The 15,476-nt window shown below is 31.3% G+C and overlaps 1 protein-coding gene across 1 annotated transcript in view; it reads right to left on the minus strand.

Moving 5' to 3' along the window:
- The window catches only part of LOC148308264 (plasmolipin-like), a 55,595-nt gene that overhangs the window by 2,063 nt on the left and 38,056 nt on the right, over positions 1-15,476 (minus strand). Inside the window, exons 2-3 of the mRNA XM_088262048.1 lie at positions 4,987-5,154; positions 968-1,081 (exon numbers count right to left, since the gene is read on the minus strand). Coding sequence (XP_088118174.1) covers positions 968-1,081; positions 4,987-5,154 — 282 coding nt within the window. The remainder of the gene's footprint in view (positions 1-967; positions 1,082-4,986; positions 5,155-15,476) is intronic.

Raw genomic sequence — 15,476 nt, forward strand, 5'->3', positions numbered from 1 at the left:
CAGACCTCTAGCGCAGCCATGCGAGTTCTGAATTTGAAGATTGCGAGTCCCCCCTTAAAGGTTTTAGTAAAGAAACATTGTTATAACAATACTACTCCGTGACCTTCTTCATACTAAGTGCAATGAATACATTTACGGTATAATTAGTCAGTGGGTGTAGGTACTAGCGCCTAGTACTTAGCATCTAGTATGTAGGTAGAAGCAATTATTTCCGTAATTAATTCACAGACCCTACATCACCTGCTGTACGAAACAATAGGAACAAAACTGTTATAGAAAAATAACAGAACGTCGACGGAAAATATTGTGGAAAACGCTCAATAAAATTTACAAGTAATAGTAGTACCTAAAAAAATGCAATTGAATATTATTTTCACAAAAAGGAAGAACAAAAAACTTCAAATAAAGGCTATATCAGAAAGTTCTTTAAATATATATGTATGTTTATGAGAATGTGATTTTTTTAAATAGAAAAACTATTGTTCTTTCATATATTAAGGTATTATTTTTAAATAATTAAGAAACATCTCATGTGAACAGAAAAAGCCTACATGGTTGCATATATTGTAGTTCCGGATTTTGTAATTGATTCTTTGGGTTTGTTAATTCATAATAATAAATAACGCGTGGGACGTCAACTGTTCATATATAGCGTCTGACGTGTACATATACAACTGACACATGGTCAACATTGTGTTTGTATCGTAGTGTTAACGTAGCTCTCTTTTGCTCCACTCCTGTGGCGTTGTAATGTATAGTTCTCTTTTTCCATCTCTCTACAATATATCTTTCTCTCTCATGTAACGAATTGGTCCAATAAACATGAAGCGTCCTTGAAATTTTTTAATCGAATCGCTACGTAAGGAATTTCACTTCAATAAAATAAAACGGCGCTATCAGAAAATGAATGGCATTAATTTACGAATGTAAAGTCGCCTTAAAAGGAATTAAATTGCAATTTACTTACACCAGCTGTAAGATTAGACGCTCTGTAGTAGGCGTAGGGAGGAGTCCAAACAGCCAACTGGACTATGAAGGCAATAGTGTAGAGTATCGTCGTTATGGTGGTGTTGAACAGTTCCTGAAACAATACAAGCACACATCAAGTAACGGGATTAATGTGACCAACCACACGCACGCGAGGTCAATCGGAAAGAAAGTCAAGTTTTATACGAACAATATGGTAAACAACTAAAAAGTAGATACCTATAGGTATACATAACCCTAAAATATCTCCATTTGCATAAATAAAACGTCACATAAAATAACCAAATAAAAATCCCTAGTAGTATTAAACCAGCATTCGGCGATAAAACATCTCTAAAAAATAGATAGCTTACAACTAGAAATATACTGACTAGTCTAGTTTGGCCTTTAAAATGTCAATACAAGAGAAAATCCACAAACGAAAAAACCTGTCTTCTCATTGATTGTAAATTTTATTTCAACAAAGGATAATTTTGGAAAATTATTGTATTATATTAAAAAGTATTGCTAACAAAAAAAATGTTTTACGTATAACTATTAAGCCGACATAATCGACAATTAGTCGGCAAAACTTCAATAGTATAAAGTACAGTTTTCTTTGGCCTGGGAAAAGTCAATTAGGGGTTGCTAATATAAAAATAATGGTAATATGAGTCCATCCAATGTAAGGTATTAGATAAATTGCATACTTTTTAAATAACATTGAAACCTGTACATAATATAATATGCTATAGTTCTGAAACGATCGGCAGTAATTGAAGTTATGAATATTTATTTCCAGTTCAACAACTTTATCTACCTACTTAAATAAATAACATATTGTTTAACTACTTACTAGGTATAGTTTTGTTCCTACTCTTCACTTGGAAATCGCAATAGTATCATTATACTAGAATATATGTGTATAGATATATATATATATATATATAATAATATATATATAATTATATATATATATATATATATATATATATATATATATATATATATATATATATATATATATATATATATATATATATATATATATATATATATATATATATATATATATATATATATATATATTATATATATATATATATATATATATATATATATATATATATATATATATATATATATATGTATATATATTTATATATATATATATATATATATATATATATATATATATATATATATATATACATATATATATATATATATATATATATATATATATATATATATATATATATATATATATATATATATATGTATATATATATATATATATATATATATATATATATATATATATATATATATATATATATATATATATTTATATATATATATATATATATATATATATATATTTTTTTTTATCATACATTTTTCCACCTCCATAGTAAATATAAATGTCAAAATAATAATAAGTTATATTTTACTTTTATATTTATTTCATATGACCTCTGACTAGTACTTTAAGATGAGTACTTATCACTGATCACATTTCTTTCACAGTGCCCTATGCACCATCGAGTGCGGACAAGGTTTAGAAGAAGAATAAGAAGAGTACTTGATGAACGTTCAGTATACTTATCGCAATGAGTTAAGTTCGAAATAAATAAATGGCAATGTGATTTATTCGGAAACTTGTATTTAAAAGTTTATTCGATCGAATAAATCAATACAAATATTTGATTATTCGATGAGAATGCAAAAAAAACGTTTTATACAAAATATTGTAAATTAGTATCACGAATGATTGAAGGATTGATGGATTGGTTCCTGAGAGAACGATATTTTAATTTGTTCGTTAAATTTATCAGACTTTGTAAAAAAATGTCTTAAAATTCTCGCAGAAGAAAAAAATTATAACATAAATATAATATACATAAATATTATCATAAATATAATAGGTATGTGTGTATTTGTTTGGCAATTGGAATAATAAACAATCAAATCCTACCAAGCATGTAACCCAAGATGCTAATATTTTTAAATTATTAATAAAACGGAAGTTACCCACGAATAACACATTATAATTATATTAGAAGGCTAGTTTTTCCGTCAAATTTAATTAAAATTACATAACATTATGATAACATTACAATATTAATCTGAAATTTATTAAATAGAATTATATTTTTTAAATGCAGTAAGTACACTTCCGATTTTCCGGGGTAGGGTTAATCCGGGAAGCGGATTATCCGGGACTTGAGTCTTTGGAAATTATTCTATAAAACAAAAATATTTCACTATAGTACTTATGGTGTTAAAACATGTGTTGAGGGACGAACACATTTCGCTCACTCCTTTCAAGAACGTCATAAATCAAAAATCGTCTATTTTCAGTTGTGCATGTTTTCGGAATGCCCAGAAAATGTACTATATCCCAGTAAAAGAGGCATATTTTTAACTTAATATTTACCCATTACAGGGCTGAAAGTGTTGTTTTTGCATTTTGAAGAAAAGGTGTTGTTTGATCGTTTTTTTAAAAAAACAAGATATTTTTCAAATGGAGAAAAAACCTTCAGGTTTTACCTAAAAAGATCTATTGCACAGTAAAAAGTTTAAAAAGTGGCTTGATATTTATTTTTAATATATTGTGTTATTTGTTTAAACTTTAAAAACGATCTCCTGAAAAATCAAGTTTTTTGATTTATGACGTTCTTGAAAGGAGTGAGCGATTTGTTGTCCGCAGTGATAGAAAAATAGTAGGTACTTCACAACCTCACATAATATAATGTTATGACTTAAAATATTTGTAAAATATTTATTGATTTGGCATTTAATTTGTAGAACTCCATTTTAATTTATGTATTAATTTTTTAAATCAAATACAGATTTTTTGAGTCTACTAAGTATTTTATTAAAAAAGTATCTTGATAATCTTTTCTTATTTCTTGATTATTATAATATTTGTAATAAAATTTATCGGTGCTTATCTGAGGAATGATCCATTGTTTCGGTATTAGAGTACATTTTCACTGACGCGGATCATCTAAGTATTCAGATATTACCTACCTCTAATCCAAGCAATACTTCGTCATATTTTACTTTTTTTTTAATTCAAGTGCAAAATTCTCATTTTCAGGTTAGTCTTGTCACACTGTCAACACTTGCGTCTTATTAAGCAAGTAGGTATACAAAAGCACAGTTCTAAATTTCTCTTAGTTTACATTTTTTCATGTTCTTGGAACTAGCCGGGAAATCGATTATACAGGATTTTTTCACCATCCATTCCGGAAAATCGGAAGTTTTTTTGTTGTTGAATTACCTAACTTCCAAGTGACTCTGAAATTTAGCTGTGGCTTAAGCAAAACCGCTTATCATGGCCCTACTTAGGCTTCAACTTTTTCAGTTTTATAGCCTATGCCTACTCGTGAGTAGATGTACTCTTTATGTTTATAGTTGCTATACTTTCTCGTAATTCATGAGTGAAAATTCAAGGCAAAAACACTCGCAAGGAAAATTGGAAGTGTATTTAAAACGTTTTTTGATAGCATCTAATGTGCGCCTGACAAACAGATCAGGAAGAGGGGAGTAATTTAAGTACATATATCGCTCACTCCTTTCAACAACGTCATATATCATAAAACTTGATTTTTCAGGAGATCGTTTTTAAAGTTTAAAAATATAGTAAAATGTATTAAAAATAAATATTAAGCCACTTATTGAACTTTTTACTGTGCAACAGATCTTTTTAGGTAAAACCTGAAGGTTTTTTCTTTATTAGAAAAATATTTAGTATGTTTAAAAAAATAATTAAACAATACATTTTCTTCAAAATGCAAAAACAACATTTTCTGCCCTGTAGCGGGTAAATATTAAGTTAAAAATATGCCGATTTGCTGGGATATAGTACATTTTCTAGACATTACGAAAACATGCACAACTGAAAATTGACGAATTTTGATATATGACTTTGTTGAAAGGAGTGAGCGATATGGTACGTGAAAAAACAACGAATTTAAAAGTTAAGCCGATGTTTAGAGACGTTATACTCACAGTCAGGATCCAGTTGATTGGTAACTTGAGCGCTTCTCTCACTCCCAGGAGGTACACGAAGGTCCAGATGAGTGTTGCGATGAAGGAAGTGACCACTACGAACAGGAACCAGTGGGTCCCCGAAAGCAGCGCGGGGGAAGCGCTCGCCATACATATTATCCCGAATAACTGGAAATAGAAATTACACGATTAGGATGTACAGTTATGAAATGAAATACCTATGTATGTAGAATACGTATCTAAACACAAAACAAAATTGCTATAATTTTACAAATAAAACGGCTTAATATATTATAGGTTTGTCAACTTGAGAACTTGTCCGCCTCCGTAGTGTGATGGTCAGCATGCTCGCCTACCGTTCTGGAGGTCCCGGGTTCGATTCCCAGGGGGGTTTAATAAATATAAGTGTTTTTTTCACTCTAATATTTATTCAATACTACACTGGACTGGTACCTGAAGTGGAGGGCTGATCACCTTTCCTTCATGTGTAATCGATCGAGATAACACTGCGTTTATATGAAGCAGTGCCCTATGCCCCATTGGGGTGCGGTAAGGGATTTATTATTATTATTACAACTTGAGACAAAGCGTTTTTCGTTTTTAAGGAGATACTTGCAATAACAGATCTCATTCAGCGTTCCGCGTCGCCAGAAGCCGCACGTCATTTCACGCCCGATTAGAATATATATTGAAAAAATATTTTTATATATTTTTTAAACTCCTCACCTTTCAATAACTCTTATATTTTCAAAACCATATAGTTTAAACTTTTTTATCAATACGAAAACGATTTTTCAGAAAAAATCAATTACATTAAATGTTACCTGGGTTTAAAGAAAGTAATGTTGCTATTTCACGTATCTAGGGCATTAAGGCGGAATATTCCATTAACCACAAATTAATTTTCTTTAAATTCAGGTTACATTCAACGTATGTCATTTTACAACATTTTGAGTGTGTCCAAATACTTGTTCACAAAATCTGGATTATCTCCAATTGCAGGAGTTATTTTCATATTATTTTTTGACATCTCATCAAAGATGAAGAAGAATATGGATGTCTGGGCATTTATGGGGCTGACGACCGTCATAGGCTGGTTTAAGTGATCACTTTACACACGTGTAACATAATAACGTGGAGACAATCTAGATTTTGTGAACAAGTATTTGGACACACTCAAAATGTTGTAAATAAATTATCTGGTCAAATTATAAGCTTAATAATAAAAATGAAAATGGTATTTTCTGGCGTTTCTCATGTGTGTGATTATAATCCAGGATTCGGATCTCACATACTAATATAAGAGTTTCTGCTTAACAAAAAAAGCTTCTTTACATCTCACCAATAGATGTCTCTTGTGAAGTTCTAGTGATTCAAGAACAAGGTTTCTAAATTGGTTCATATGTATAGAACTTCCAAGAATTTGAGTAGTGTGGTTGTCAATAATGGGCAGAATTGGTGAATGTTACACGTGTGTAAAGTGATCACTTAAACCAGCCTATGACGGTCGTCAGCCCCGTAAATGCCCAGACATCCATATTCTTCTTCATCTTTGATGAGATGTCAAAAAATAGTATGTCATTTTAAAAAAAATAATATATGGTTTTGAAAAGAAAAGAATTATTGAAAGTTGGGGAGTTTGAACAAATGTTATCTTAAAGGGTTTTGAAAAGAAAAGAATTATTGAAAGTTGGGGAGTTTGAACAAATGTTATCTTAAAGGGTTTTGAAAAGAAAAGAATTATTGAAAGTTGGGGAGTTTGAACAAATGTTATCTTAAAGGGTTTTGAAAAGAAAAGAATTATTGAAAGTTGGGGAGTTTGAACAAATGTTATCTTAAAGGGTATATTCTAATAAAAAATCTAAAACCAATATATATTCGAAATAAAAATATTTGTTATGCATTATCTTCAATGAACTCTTACACTATTTTAATGAACACGAATCCCAGTATTGAAAAAAATAGCCTTGAAGTTTCGTTACATCTTTCCACATGTGCAGTTCCATTCTTCACTAACTTCTCTACTCCTGCGACCATGAGAGAGACAGGATAATGTAACGTGTGACGTATTGTCTGACACACATTAGTTTTCTCACGATGCATTGTTTCAAGCGTTTTTCTAATGTAATAATCGGTATTCAATCATCTCGTCAATTGTCACTATGTGAATAGAACTGAAGAACATGCGATATTATCACGATTCTTATTTACTGTGTATCAGAATTTAGTTTGAGGCATCATATGCGGTATTATGGTATATACGAGTATGTATAATATAAGCTAAAGGCGGGATGCTCGATAGCCCGCAACTTAATTTTCGTTAAGTCCAGGTAACATTTATAATAATATTTTTAAAATTTATTTACTTAGTTGATTACTTGTAAAACTGTCATTATTCATGTGTTTTGTAATCTTAGGCTTACGTTACGTGGATGCGTTTGAAAGAATTTCGTTGTTTTAAATCAGTAGTTAAACATGGTTGAAGAATACAAGCATTATTCGAAATTAAATACGTACCACTTAAAATGGCAGCAGGATTACGCGTGTAATGAGTTTTTAAAATTTTAATACTTTGTAATTATAAAATAAACTACACATTAGTATTGAATTATGTTAGTAATAGCAGAGCGGACACCGCAGCAACAAAAAAACGCGCTAAGAATGTCAGAAATAAAGACGCTAAGTAGCATAATATGCTAAATATTATCTGGCAAGAGTCTACGAGATAGAATAAAGAACACTAGAATAAGATGAATACGCGAGAGTTAGGTGGGGAAGACAACGAAGAAGACAATCGTATACGCAGGTGAGGAGAATGGAACCATCCAGACTCCCCCACATTGCACTGCGCGACCAACCCCGAGGTAGGACTCCCGGGCAGTCTACCAAAGAGCTGGATTGACAGCTGGGAATCGACATCGCAGGAGGCTAATCCACATTAAAAACAGGCCACAAGGCCTACACCAAGCAGAAGAAGTAGTAGTGGAGCCATAAATATAACATTATTTAATAAATATCTGCGTACACTGATTAGTGTTTATTACACTCGTAGGGCGCTTGTCCACCACCCGGAATTTTACCGTCAGGCGAAAAATGAAAGCGACTACGACAGTTTAGCGTGATCGAATATACGCGCAACGTGTTCACGCACCGATCAAGAGCTCCGACCCGAAGAAAGATGGGCAAAAGCACAAGCCAATCCAAGCCAATCATCGTTTTGATGGTAAAATTCCGTGTAATTCCGTGTAGTGGACAAACGCCCATAAGAGCTGTAATAACGCTATAAATAACATACATACTATGTTATTCGTCCTATTTCGTTGGCGCCGGATGCACTAAGCCCCAAATGTTTGACACAATTACAAATTAAGATACTAATTCTCGATTAATTTATCCGGACCGAGTAGGAACTGGAGTTGCGTAAAGAGGCGGATCTTGCAGGGAGGGGAGGCGCGGGGAATGGACCTGGACAATGACCTCTCGGAGGTAATTCCTATTCCGAAGAGGATATTTCCGGCACGTGGTTCTGTTTAAGGGAATCACGGCCCATTGGAGGCGGGATGGGCCTTATGGACATGGCGTGCGATGGGAGTGATGATAATGTACAGATACAGCGAGTACCAGGGGCGAGTGCGCATTAGCACTTACCACGACAACAGAAAAACTTGCATGTTTCACGAGCTTGTACGAGAGGAATAAGCTTAATACTTCACCGTATCATTCGGCCGTACTTCATTAATGAATCGAAAACGTTACCCTCTACATATTGATTGATATATTTTATGTACATGTATTGTTTGAATGTGTACGTAAATTTTTTCAAAGTGGGTTAATTTTTTTTAACAACAAAATAAAAATACATTTATTAACATTTAGCGTTCGTTAGATTTAATATTTTATAATGTGTGCACCGTTCGTAAGTCGATAGTCTTTTCTCTCCCTTACTAACTAAATAATGATGATGTCAGGAATAGGGTTGTTTTTTGTGACGAAGCGACCTTTTACACCAGTGACAGTGAAAACAAGCAAATCATTCAGAGGTTCAGCAAACCTTCAACCAGTTTCTGTTGTAAAATGCACTTAATGATTCTCTATATCCTAACTTCAACTATTCATCTCAATATAAAAAAGAAGCGTACTAAAAAAATACATTTATATATCTATTATTATTTAAAAAATCTAGATTTATACTGCATTATTTTAGTAAAATAATACTGGAGTTTAGTGCATTTTTCAAATGAACTAACTGACCCACGCAGAAACATATCGTGCGCCACTGGTAAATTTATACAAATACACAGCTATGTACATACGTGTTATGTATGATTAGACCCTTCCGGTATGTGAATTCGAGACAATTCCTGATCGATATTCACGCCTGGTAAATAGCCATGCTTTTATTGGTTTTTGTCAACGGTTCACACATAGTTCACACAATGATAAATAATTGACAATCGAAATGGTCACCTTAATCGATAAAACTGACCGAAGAGAGGAAACTAAAAACAGATTTAATAAAACATTATTTTTCCTCGAAATACATGCTACTCAATAAGGTACCTTCGAGCATAAATTTTACACGGGTAATAAGAGAGGTATTTATTTTTTGATGTTTCAAGAAAACAACGAAAAAATAATCCGAGATTATCATAATTGCACAATAATTAAAAAAAAGTAATTAATTAATAGTATTGTAATATCTCAGACGGATACAAATATATTACAACATTTTGAGTGTGTCTCAATACTTGTTCACAAATCTGGATTATCTTTAATAAAGAGTTATTTTTTAGCATCTCAACATAAATGAAGAAAAATATGGAAGTTTGTTTACTCTAAATGTTGTAAATAAATAAACTGGTCAAATTATAACCTAAAATAAAAATAATAAAAAGGATATTTTCTAGCGTTTCTCATGTATGTGATTATTATCCAGGATTCTATTATTATCCAGTATATTATACTTCATATTTAAACGTAGATAAAAATTAATATATTTCCGCAATCAATAGTGCATACTTTAAAAAGTCAATATTGATTATTTTATTTTATTATTTTAAGTACGTTTTCGTACACGAATCATCAGTAATGATATGTTTTTAGGTTATTGTGAAAAAATTTACATTTAAATATTGAATTTCCTGAGCAATGAATTCAGGGCCCTATGCAAGATAATTAAACATTCTTACCATTAAAATATTATTATTGAACTGACTAAGAACAAATGTTATTATTTATTATAATGTTTATTCATAATATAATAATCGCGTCACAATTATAATTACTTATTATTCGATTATGAATGCTTACTATTATAATTCGGCCGTTTGATGTCATTCGAATTCGCACTGTAGATATTTTATAGTGATGTCAGACGATTGTTTAATTTGAGGTATTGCATCACGACTGAGTGCGGAAATAATTAATATTTGAATAGGTGAGTATTTAATATTTTAATATTTCCAATAAATATTTGGCGTATCGATCAAGTATAACTTTTGAAAATATAGATTTTCTCGATATATCGTTGCGACGCCTCGCCCTCGCTTTAATGCAAAACTTACAGTATTTTTTTAAAGATTTTTTCACGTTTTAGACCTACATAGTCGAATAACCATACAATACGCACGATTGTTGTTAATATATATAACGAGATATTCACATTAAAATATTTCGCGTTGATGTTTAGAAAATTAAACAAATATTTTCATCAATGTTTGTAGCACATTCGACGAGAAAATGGCTAGCCAAGTTTATTTGGGGACTTTCTCTCTGGACTGTCTAATGCATCGATGAATGCAGTCAATGTGTTGTGGTTTATTTTTGTGATATATGTACCAACCAAATCTGAATGTCATATATGAGTAAGCATAAATGAAGCATTAATTTTGTAAAAAATGGCATTCTTTTATTATAAAAAGGGCTACAGTTATAACTTATGATTAAAAATATAAGCACAGATAATAATTATGACTATATTTCTCACAAAGTTGATCAATTCATGACTTACTTAGTAATTATGCCCACATGTATCTACATCGTAAGAAAATATGAAGCTTGCAGCTATTTATACAAATATGTATTATAGACGTGCAGAATATAAATAAACCGCCGGGAAAACGTTGCACATTGCACAATACGTTTACATTTTAACCCAGAAGTATGAAGCAAGAGTAAGATAATTTTATAAAAGTATGTATGCAATAATTGTAGTAATTTCTACTTACATAACATGTAATAATTAGTTCACTTCGCAAGGGGTTAATAGAGATTCACTTTTATTATTTTAAAGATTTTTAAAAATTAATAATTATTTGCATTGAAATAAAGTCATTTGTAATACTAACTTTTTTATTATAGCCCAATGCACTTTAATATGTTGTTGAAAACTTTATGTATCCATCTAATCGTGATCTATCGCGTTATCCTTCTTAAAAGAGAACGCTTTCCATTCCTCGTCTTAATATTATATAAGTATAATGATAATTCAGTCATTACTTCAGTAATTCCTTCTATTTTCATGCAGTCCAAAATTGTGAAATAAATTACTTATTTATGTGAAAAATGGACCATGTCTGATGTCTGTCTCAAGAAACGCCTGAAAGATTACTATCTACCTTCGTAACCCTAACTATCCATCATGTCAATCTTCCTTGGTTCCAATAACCCTCCCCATAACTCCTTACTCTATCCTTCTTCTTTGGCATCCTTGTTTTCATCAATTAACAGTTTCATAATATTTAATGCTGTAATAATTTGTTCATTATACTGCAACAGATTGTAATTTATGTTGTTTTTTCGTTTATACTTATGTACAAGTACTATCTGCCCACTAATTTCAAACAGCTGTATAAGGTTCAAACAATGATCAGTATCATTAGTATGTCTGGTTCGTTAGAAAATATTGTGTCTAAGCAATGAGCCGCCAACGTACATATATTCTGTACAAGAAGTTAAATAAATAAATCCATTTTTTCTTCTAACCCTTATCCGCACCTAATGGTGCATAGAGCACTGCATCCTATTGGCGCAGTGTTATCTTGATCGTTACTTATATGAAGGAAAGGTGATCACTACTGCGCTTCAAGGACCAGTCTTAGGTAAAACTAAATAAATATTAGAGTGTAAAATCACAGGATAAAAATATTTATTTTTATCCTCCCCCTCTGGGGATCGAACCTGGGACTAAACACGCTAACCATTACACCACGGAGGCGGACGAAATAAATAAGTAATACCAAAAAACGTTTTTGAATACATAAAACAGTCATTTACTCATTTAATTTACAAAGAAAAAATACATTAATGACGAAAATTAGCATCGAAAAAGCATAACGAATGTATTTCTCGAGGCGGTTTTTAAAATTATTTTATCGCTCTGTAACTTTTCTTGGCAGTTTTTACCGACCTAATGGAAAAACAACTCAGCTGATAATAATCTGAACGGCTTTGTTATCGTAATGTCAACGTAAACGACTAGCGACTTCGCTCAAAAGTAAACAAACCAAAATGAATTCCGCTGTAAACTTTAAATACATAATGGATATACAGTATATCGAATTTCAATAATGAGAGTGAAACAATATTGAAATGTGACCAAAAAAACAAAGAGTTACGAAGAACGAATTCTGAGTTTACACAAAGCGCATAACTCTACCTACATATCGCTCACTCCTTTCAACAACGTCATATATCAAAAATCGTCAATTTTTCAGTTGTGCATATTTTCGGAATGCCCAGAAAATGTACTTTGTCCTAGCAAAAGCGGCATATTTTAAACTTAATATTTACCCGCTACAGGGCAGAAGGTGTTGTTTTGTTGCATTTTGAAGAAAATATATTGTTAAATTATTGTTCAAAAACCTTCAGGTTTTACCTAAAAAATCTGTTGCACAGTAAATAGTTTAATAAGTAGCTTGATATTTATTTTTAATACATTTGATTATATTCTTAAACTTTAAAAACGATCTCCTGAAAAATCAAGTTTTTTGATGTATGACGTTGTTGAAAGGAGTAAGCGATATATACAAAATGCTGACTTATTTGTTATACATACTTTTGACAACTAAATTGGGAATAATCTGAGGATCACTTTATAATAGAGGATCAAATTAAAAAACCGAATGAAATAATGAGTTCTTCAAAATAAACTGTTACTTTATTCGGTTTTTTAATTCGATCACCAAAGTTAATCGAGCTAATAAGTGCACAAATTTTGTTTGGGTATTTTTAGATTCTAATATATTCGACAAATTGACATAAAAAAAATAGCTGAAAATAAATTTTAAATTTAAACCGAGAAAAAATAACTAATATCACCCCAATCGGGAAGCCAAAAAAGTAACAGTTACCGAAGTTAGTGTTAGTTTAATTTACAAAACTATCATATTTTACAATGAATGCAATTTTTATGTCGGTTTACTTACATACATATAATATTTAACAAACTTTTGATGCTATACAATATTTTCCAATTTCTTTTGAGACCAATGTAAGATAGTACGTAAAAATAGAAATCAAGTTAAACTATCAAAATAATACTTATGTTTTCAAATAAATATATTACTCATTACGTTTGCAATGTCCACTAGATGTGTGACTAATGGGTAATTCTTACTGTTTCGATTACTCGATTGGGATGATATTTGTTATTTTTATCGGTTTGTATTTTCCAGCTTGAGCTGGATGTCAAATTGTCGAATATATTATGAGCTAGAAACAAATTGTCGAACAAATTATGAACTAGAAACAAATTGTAGAATATCTTATGAGCTAGAAACTAATTTTCGAATATATTATAAGCTAGAAACAAACGGTCGAATATTTTATGAACTTGAAACATAATTTCGAATATATTTTGCGCTAGAAACACGCAATACGCAACTACTGGCACTGGCACTGCTAGACACTGGCTAGAGCACTCAAGAAGGGTGAAAAGCCATTGAAAAGAAGAAGAAGAAGAACCAAATATGTGCTCTACATAATTGGTGTGATTATTTAAATGATCGAATCCAAAAACCGCATTTGGTAATGACTTATATTAAAGAAGTCGCTTATTTCTAATTCGTTCGCTCGTGTCTACGAATGGAGACAAACAATATGACATATTACATCAAATAATAATATGATGGACATTATTATCTGAACAGGTTTCCACTATTGAGTCAGTTTCAATCATTTGCTTTATGCATATATGTACACACAAATTATGTACATATGCACATATATGCATCAAACCAGTACTCTGTCAATTGTAGGGAAATATTTACACAAGATTTGAACTCCTAGACATACCGTAGTAGTAGAATAAATGTTATCCTAATGAAATTCTAAATAAAAAATACACTTAATAGATATCCTAAGTGCTTTCGATACTAGTTATATTTCAAACACAAACGCTAAGTAGGCGCCCTTCGAGACTGGCCCCCGTGTTGAGCACTTAGATGTTGAACACAATAAAGGCTTTAAAGATATTACGTTTACCGTAAAACATTTGATGGCGCATAGCTCGCTATAGTTAACGACTAAAACACGAGGAGGCAAACAAATTAACAGCAAGCAGTCGACCTTCACATAATTCTAGAACTGATATAGCCATACCTGATCTTGAACCGGCCAGCTCCGAGTTAATGAGAGTCACTTCGTGGGAAGGCAGACCATTGTTATTTTACTAATTTCCATGGAGAGTATGCTAAATGCACCTATTCAGGAAGTGCCATGAGGCGAATTGACTTTTCCACCTGTTTTTGTGGACTGAAATGCTTAGGACCACATTCCACCTGTGGTGACCGAATGAAGGTTCCGATAGCAGCTAATACTAAATACACTGAATATAGAAAAATATACTTTTCATGTGTATTGTATATGGATTATCACAAGGTTTTACAGAGAAAAATTACGAAATTTGTCATCCCAATTGTTTGAACATTCATAAAAAAAAACATAAATTGATGTATGCATTGACAAAAAAAATTACGGGTCATGAAGCACTTCGAGAATACCTCTTCCATTTTTAATTTAAGTTTTACGTAGTAAATACCACTATTTCTTAAAATCTAATGTGACACGTGTTTCGTTGTATTCTGCATCATTTACAAACACCGTACGTGAAGCTAATGCTAAATTTTAGAGTTGGGTCCTTGGGGCGTTGAAGGTTGAAGAGGGGTAGGAGCTGTTTTTTATTTTTACTTATTTATTGACTGCCGAATCAATTAATAAAATACCCCTTCCGTTTCAAATGAGACAAAACTCTATTTGTGAACGTGATGAGACGTCATCACAAGATGTCTCCCATTTAGTGTGGGTATGTCCAATTTTTTTTTAAAAATTAATATTTAAATTGGAAATAGAATTTGCGAAAGAAGGTATGCAGTTGACAAAAATTGATGAGGAAATAGGGCATAAAGATCTATCAGATTTAGTAGTGTCTGATTTAGAAAATATGAAAAGACGAATAGTACAAATAAATTAACTACATATCGCTCACTCCT

Source organism: Brachycentrus maculatus, unplaced genomic scaffold (genome assembly GCF_059751285.1).
Source record: "Brachycentrus maculatus isolate JH-2025_06_01 unplaced genomic scaffold, ASM5975128v1 h1tg000172l, whole genome shotgun sequence".
In the NCBI taxonomy this organism is placed as follows: Eukaryota; Metazoa; Arthropoda; class Insecta; order Trichoptera; family Brachycentridae; genus Brachycentrus; species Brachycentrus maculatus.